Below are 8,117 nucleotides of genomic sequence, written 5' to 3'. Positions count from 1 at the left end.
GTCAATAGTTCATTAGGTACATCAGACTACCAATTATACGAAAGTACTCTAACTGGTTGTTATTATGTCCCATAGTCTACTAGACTTTTAACAACTTGATTATCATTTTTATTGAACTTCTCTGAAACTTTGTCAATATAATGTGATTCAGATAAAACTATTTCATTAGAAGTTCTAGAGATCTTTGTTCAAAGGATTAAGCATGTTTAACCTAAATCTTTCATATCAAATACTTTTAATGACATTTTCTTTGTAGATTTGATCATATTTAAATTGCTATCCATTATTAACATGTCATCTATATACAGACATAGAATTATAAATCCGTTGGTAGTAGATTTAGTTAGACACATTTGTCACACTCATTAATACTAAAACCATTTGATATCATGGTTTTGTCGGATTTTTCATGTCGTTGTGTCTGGTGCTTCTTTTAGTCCATGAATGACTTTACATTCCTTACTAGTTTACAAATATTATTTTCTTGACCGAATACTATAAACCTTCTAGTTGTTCCACATAAATTTCTTCTTCTAATTCACCATTCAAAAAAGCGGTTTAATTTCCATTTGATGTATCTCTAAATCATATAAAGCTGCAATAGCAATTAGCACTTGAATGAATGTGATTTTCGTAACAGTATAATATGTATCAAAATAGTCTAATTCTTCTTTTTGTTTAAATTCTTTTGCGACAAGTCTTCCTTTGTACTTGTCTATGGAACCAATTTAATTTTCTCTTAAAAAACCATTTATAACTCAATGGTTTACACCCCGGTGAAAGATCTACTAACTCCCACGTATGGTTCTGCAGGATATACTCAATTTTGCTATTTACAACCTCTTTCCAAAATTGAGATTGAGGAGAACACGTGACTTCTTTGTATGTTTGAGGCTATTGTTCTAATGAACTTAATTCGAATAAAATATGTAGAGAACTCTCTTAACCTCTTAAACTTCTAATGCAAATTCTAAACTCGGAAAACTAATTGATTAACCCCTGAAATGAAAACTCAACTATATTTATATAGAGAAGGATGACTATATGGAGAAACATAATCTTAGAGATGTGTATCTCCTAATTTTAGTTCAACCATGGCAATGGTTCACAAGTGCCAACACAAATAAATAAGATTGTGTTGTTGAGGATGAGGTTGATGAAGAATCAACATTAATAGGAGGTTCAAAAGCTTCAATAGGTTAATGAAGAATCACCCATCATCTGCTACTATTACAAATATCAAAGAAGAATCACTGAAATCTTGAAGAAAACTAGATTTTGTTGGGTTGTGATGTCTTCTAATGTTCTAAGTGGAATCTCAGACATTTCATGTCTAACACTAGTAGGTCCCAAGATGATCATGCATAAGCTAATAATTAACTAAGAGTTTTAGGATTACCTTAATCACTAAGTTTTCTCTCGAACCTTTCCAATCGAATGTGAAAACCAAGAGATTCAAGTGTTGTTCCCATACTCAAGACACCCGAATGATCAATTTGATCTCCCACCTTGTAGCTAGCTAGAACTCCAATGGTGGTTTAATTAGAAAAACTTCTTCTTTGTGACTAGTTAGATAGCTTGGGAATTAGCTCTATTTCTTTCTCTACTTGATGTTGTAGAATAAGAAAGCTTGAAGAGAAATTACACACCTTATTCAAGTCCCTAAAAGACATTATATAGAATCCTAAGTTAGAGTCTCACCCTAATTAGGTTTCCCAAAAAGTCATTTTAAATAAGATTAAGGAAATAGTCGAAAATAGAAACTAGTTTATATTTTCCTATTTCCCTAAGTTGTGGCCATTCAAATCAAGCCCAACTGGGCAGATCTGACCGGCCCCATTAGGGGAACCGCCAGCCAAGGTCGGCCCCTGTCCGGACCCTAAAACTTCACTTTCACGGTCCGACCCAAAATCCCTTCATTCGGGCCTTTCGTGACATCTTTGCCTAAACTTCTTTTAGGCTACCAGACATGTTTATAAGACTCTCCCATGATTATATGTCTCATCCCACTAGTCATAGCATCCGATCAAATAGACATTTGTTTGTGTAACCCGATGTAGGATCCGGTCGGAGTTAGCCGTGAATTACTTCGTAATTCGACGATCGTACTTGGTTTCTAGCTAAACACTACGACCCCCTAAATCGTCCAGATTTGATGATCTTCTTCATCAATTGTCCTATCCGACAAATTGTTCGGATTGCATCTTTGGTCGAAGGACATCTCCTTCAGATTTCTCTCTGTAGATAAAAATCGAGAGTCTATCTCTAGCAGATTTACAAAGTTTGAACTTCGCTGATTGCTCTCTCTACCAGATTTGCAAAGGTACTTTGTATTAAAGAAATAAGAGAAGGGTAAAATTTGGTTATTTTTCAATAAACTATGAGGCTACGTAGGAAGTTGGTCATAAACTAGGAGACTATTTGTGAAATAAACTTTATAATTATATCAAGGAGCTCTACCTCAATAATCAACTTCAACTCCAAGAGGGGTTTAGGCCTAAATTTGTGCATGCGTAAAACACGTGTGTCGATGTTTTTTAGGTGTACAAAAAACGTGTGTGATCTTGTGTCTGTGTGAAACACGTGTGTGATTTTTTCTTTTTTTAATTCAAAATTTTCTTTGGGTGGAAATTATGGGCTGATTACTTATAAATAGGGAATCAACCCAATTTGAGTGGTTGGAGCTAAATCCAACTGCCAGTGGACTTCCCCACATGATTGTGGAACCCCATCGATCGTGTGGGGAAGGCCCTCACTTGACTCTATTTGTAGACGATTGAGGGTTGTCTTCGGGCTGAGTAGCATTCCGGGTTGGACTAAGGGGTTGAGGGTTAAAATTTGAATTTTGAACCTCAAACCCTTAGAGTTGGATTTACTCTAAGTAACTTAATTTTAAAGTCAAAAGCGAAAAAAACTTGAACTTAAAAAAAACGTCAAATTTTTACTTACAGTAAAGCCCCAAAACTTTTGTGTTAACAAACTAATTATTTTTTTTTACGTAAGTTAGTAAACGTTTATAACCATAATCCTACATTTCCTTAACTAGGGTTAAATTCAAACACTCGACCCAAATAACACGTTTGTTGGTACATCCACTGTCCGCGGGAAGCCGGGAAGTCAGGAACACGTTTTCTGGACCAACTTGGTGATTTAATTTTCAACCAGTTCTCCGCAGGCATTCTGTGTCTAATTGGTAAACTGGATAGTACCAAAACATCGGAATCAAACATTAAACACCTCAGTTAAATTCTTCGAATCTAATTCATTTTAGTCAAATTGAAAATCAAAACTAAAGCATCGTGATATCGACATTTTAGGAAGTATTCAATCTAATTAACAAGCCTACTCATTTTCTAGCCTAACAATGTCACAGACTGTTGCATATTTTCTTGGCGTATCTAAGACTCTAATTTGTGTATATGCAGATTAGTTTCTCATATCAACTTAATGTGTTTGTTTCTTTTTCAGGATTTGAAATACATACTATCATTTCATATTATTTTAGGCAACCATCTCTTCAGTTAGACTCATGAATCTCAAAAAAAAAAAAGTTAGGCTTGGTTTTGTCTGTTTCAAATAAACTCATAACCAAATCGAATCGAGCCAACCATTCATACGAGACATCATGAGTGGGAAAAAATATTCAGAAATTTGGGTCAAGTCAATTTATACCTCGAATCGAATTTTAGGAATGATTTAACGAAAAAGCATACACAATGTACCTGTTAAGAATTTTCAAAGATTAAGGGTTTTCTTTCCCTCCACGTAAATCAAACAAAATAAAATTTGTAATTTCACATATATTCACACTATATTTTACAGAGGTTTTATGAATGGAATAGAAATTGGTCCAAGCAGGAACACTTAAGTACTATACACAACCAAGTACCCAACCTAAATGAGACATTAAAATTTGCATGAGTATTCTTGATAGCAAGTAAAACCCCACTCTTGAAATAAAAAACTTCTTTTCTTTGGATGCATTTAACCAAATGACAAATTCGTTATCGTTTTTTCCACAATGAAGAAATTTAAGATGTTTATTTCCTTCGCGGACTTAGAATTTTCCAATGAATCAATTCAAAAATTTCCTATAAATATGTACGTGAATGCTAGGGCAATGAAGGCAAAAAACAAGATCAATAAACTCTCTCTTAAGCAAGAAAAGGGATCAGAAAAAATCAGTATTCATCATGGAGAAGATACTTGCCATTCTCTTGGTTCTCCAAGCCTTGTCAGGTTTCATTTATCTCCTTTTTCTTTTTGGGTCTCTAATTTTGTTTCTTACAAGCAAAAAAGCATATAATATTATCTTTTTTCTTCCTAATGCAGGAGTGTTGTCCGTTAAGTTCACATTCAGAAACAATTGTCCATACACAGTATGGCCTGGTACATTAACCGGTACAGGACCACCATTATCCTCGACAGGTTTTGAGCTAAAAAATGGTGAATCATCATCCCTAGACGCTCAACCTTCCTGGTCAGGTCGGGTATGGGCTAGAACTGGTTGCTCTGACTCCTCGGGGAGATTTACCTGTGCCACTGCTGACTGTGGTTCGGGTCAGGTCTCATGTAACGGTGCTGGAGCTATTCCACCCGCTAGTCTTATTGAATTTACTCTCGGCAACGGCGGTAGTCAAGACACTTACGATATTAGCCTTGTGGATGGTTTCAATTTACCTCTCTCAGTCACACCACAAGGTGGGTCCAATTGTGCTTCAACTAGTTGTGCAGCTAATGTAAATTCAGTATGCCCAACTGATTTTAGTATCAAGGGTAGTGATGGAAACACTATTGCTTGTAAAAGTGCTTGTGTGGCTCTAAACCAACCACAATATTGTTGTACTGGTGCCTTTAACACTCCTCAGACGTGCCCACCGACAGACTACTCGAAGATCTTTAAGAATGCGTGTCCTCAAGCTTATAGCTATGCTAAAGATGACAGAACCAGTACATTTACTTGTTCTGGTGGTGCTGATTATCTCTTTACTTTCTGTCCTTAGAAACAAGAACGGAAGTAGTAAATATAGAATAAAGTCAGGTTAATATGTTTCAATAAAGATGTTGTGCCTTCGGCACAAGGGTATGTATCTTTTGAATAAAATAAATGCATCAGAGGGCTAGAGATAATAAAATTTCGAGCTGTTGTATTTCTCGATAATTTGTCACACGCAATTTTGTTTGTATTATTGCAAGTACTTTATGAATAAATTTGCTTCCAATATAGTTCTTATACTGAGTTATAAATTGTAAGCAAATAAGTTTCTAGTGGTTCAACAAAAAAAAAAAAAAAAGTTTCTAGTGCACTTTAATGGGACATCCATAAATAAACCTATACACTACCAACTTGACAAAATCGGGGTTGTTCGAAAACTAACCCACGTCGGTCTTTCAACTAAAATCTAAATGGAGGTACTCCTTATAAGCGACTAAAGGCTCTTCCAGTAACCTACTTGAAAGACTTGAGATGTGCACCCTCCTACGGTGGCAAAATCAATTTGCACAAATTGTGATGACTATCCTATCCCTCCTAATCAATGTTGGTTTATTTCAAATTTTTTGTCAAATTTTGGAGAGAGAGCTACTTCCAACTGGGGGTGAGAATCATGCTAGACAGAAAGCCCGCATACAACTTATCAGTCTGGATAACCGTCACATATGTAACTTTGACTGTTCGGGCAGCCCAACCAAATGGCATAGGCCTTTTCCAATTTTTTTAAAAAAAATTCATGTCTGTACCTGTGTTCTTTGGGAAATTATAAATACACACCATTTTTGTTATATACACTCACATCGAAGGTAATTTTTGTTGAAGTCAAATGAAATGTGAGTGTGGCAGGTAAAAATGGTAAGTGTATATAACATTTCTCGTGTTTTTTACTAGGACATATCGTGCACTCAAATTCACTGCATTAATGTCATAGCGTAGTTCAAAGATGAGGGGTTTAAATTAGGAAGTCGTTTTGACATAAAAGGCTAAGGTCTAAATTTTGAAGGACACTATTAACTCTATTAGAGCAACTCCAATGTATAGGGGGCTGGGGCTCTCAATTTGAATTTGGGAGCCCCAACCCCCAGCCCCTTGCCTCCAACCCGGGAGCCCCGGGGCTGGGCTCCCGGTGGGGCTGGGAGCCCGGGCTGGGGGCTCCCAGCCCCCAAAATATGGCCGTTGGGAGCTCCAACGACCATATTTGGGGTGGATCCCTTAAAAAGGGGATCCACCCCACTTTATTTTAATTTTTTTAAACTAATTTTTTTTTTAATCTTCTTATTATTTTAAATAATTCATTTTTAAGTATTTTTTGTGTTTATCGTTTTGAAATTATCTTTCTTGAATAATATCACATTTTAATTCATAGTCGAAATTTAAAATTAAAATTTCGCACACGTACTTCACACACGTATATTATTTTGATTTGGGAGCCCCTGCTGTGAGCCCAACGTTGGAATTGAACAAAGCTCCGGGGCTCCCAAAATTCAGGGGCTCTCAAAATTGGGAGCCCGAGCCCCCACATTGGAGTTGCCCTTATATAAGACATCTTGAAGCCCAAGAACAAAGAGATTTTATTTACAAGTCAAGGTCTTTGCAGCTTGAGCTCTTTGATGGTTTCTTTTATTCTTTTCCTCTCTCTCTCTCTCTCTCTCTGAGCTTTGTGTGTTTGAGCTTTTTTTATTTGATTTTTGTATGGAAGTCGATGTGGTATATAGAGTGAGTTTGAGCTTTCTTAAGACACATGGATCCCCTTATATTTAGGGTTTTCATGACATCTTATATCACCAAGTATTCAAAGATATTAATTTCTACAAAATTTCACACTCTATTTACAAAGTTTCACATTCTATTTATGTCTCATTAAGTCATTACTGCTATCTCTCATCAAAAAAAAAAAAAGTCATTACTGCTATCCCAAGGAACATTTTCTAGTTAGCCTCTGTCAAAATATGATGTTGTCTTAAGAGTGCCCAGAGCTTGGGTAATAAAGGTTATGACCAGTACTTTCGAATAGAAGGCCTCTAAGTTATATTTGGCAAGCAGAAAATTGTACTATCCACCAATCTTATCAATCCTGTAATGCATGTGATATCTAGTAATCACAATGCTTTACTACCCGGTTTGTTCATGAATATGATCGGTAGATATTGTTGGAAAAATCGGGTGCGTCGGCACAGTGAAGTAGAAGTTTTTCCTCATTTGTGTTAGTTATGAGAAAAATATGTAGAATAGTAGTAGCAAGAAACGAAGAACTGAAAGTAAGTAAAACTAACGATTTTTAACGTGAAAAACTCTTCAATATGAGAAGTAAAAATCACGGGACAAGTAGTCCACTTTAAATACACTATAATAAGTAATTGAGTTGCAAACTACGTCCTCTTTGTTCAATAGAATAAAACTCGAGACTCAGACTCCAAAAATCAATCTCAAACACAAAGAAAACCTCACAAGAAAAAGTAAAACAACCCAAAAATATGCCGTCCAAAACAACTCTAACTGAAGCTCTGATATCATTTTTATTCCGGCCACCAAATATCAATCTCGCCGTCCAAACACTAGATAAACAAGTCAGGAATACCTCGGCAAATTTCAGCTCAATAGAAGAAGATCTCACCGTCGGATCTCCCGAACATCGAAGATTGTACGTGCTGAAAATACTCAACCCTTGCTGCAAATCTCTTTCTCTCCCCTCTCTTCTCTTGTGTGTTTCTAATTGTATTCTCTCCTTCTAAAATACATTAAAGGTAGTATTTATAGTCTCCCCCTTAACCCTAACTCCACCAACCCATATAAAACTAACCTGGGTCCGGATTTGATTTATTAGATCAAATCCAACTACGTTTTCCCCGCTAAAAGGAAAACCCAACAGATATCCATTTACATTATCAAGAAAGAGTATTGCAAACACATCTACTTTCTGGTTTGGGATTTCCGTATGAGAAATTTTATTCCGCAATGGATACAGTTCTTGATGCATTTTTTGTACCAAACATGTAGCCTTTGGGCCATGATGAACAATAGGATGAAAGGATTTGTCTTTTTAACCTAGTTACTCTATTTTGTTGAGTTTATCCGTACTAAATTACTCCCTCCGTCTCATATTGATAGTCCATTATCGATATCC

General features: G+C 36.0%; 1 protein-coding gene across 1 annotated transcript; it reads left to right on the top strand.

The window, feature by feature from the left end:
- The first annotated feature begins 3,936 nt into the window (after positions 1 to 3,936).
- Positions 3,937 to 5,222, top strand: LOC147565577 (thaumatin-like protein 1). The gene is made up of 2 exons (XM_086652075.1): positions 3,937 to 4,239; positions 4,333 to 5,222. Exons 1-2 carry the CDS (start codon positions 4,194 to 4,196, stop codon positions 5,001 to 5,003), a joined length of 717 nt encoding a protein of 238 aa, XP_086508201.1. The 5' UTR covers positions 3,937 to 4,193; the 3' UTR covers positions 5,004 to 5,222.
- Positions 5,223 to 8,117: the final 2,895 nt, after the last annotated feature.

The sequence above is a fragment of the Eschscholzia californica genome, unplaced genomic scaffold (assembly GCF_041429995.1).
Source record: "Eschscholzia californica isolate CP2 unplaced genomic scaffold, dmEscCali1.0.p SCAF_1, whole genome shotgun sequence".
Lineage (NCBI taxonomy): Eukaryota > Viridiplantae > Streptophyta > Magnoliopsida > Ranunculales > Papaveraceae > Eschscholzia > Eschscholzia californica.
The sequence above is the reverse complement of the archived record's forward strand: the minus strand, read 5'-3'. Positions and strand labels throughout refer to the sequence as shown.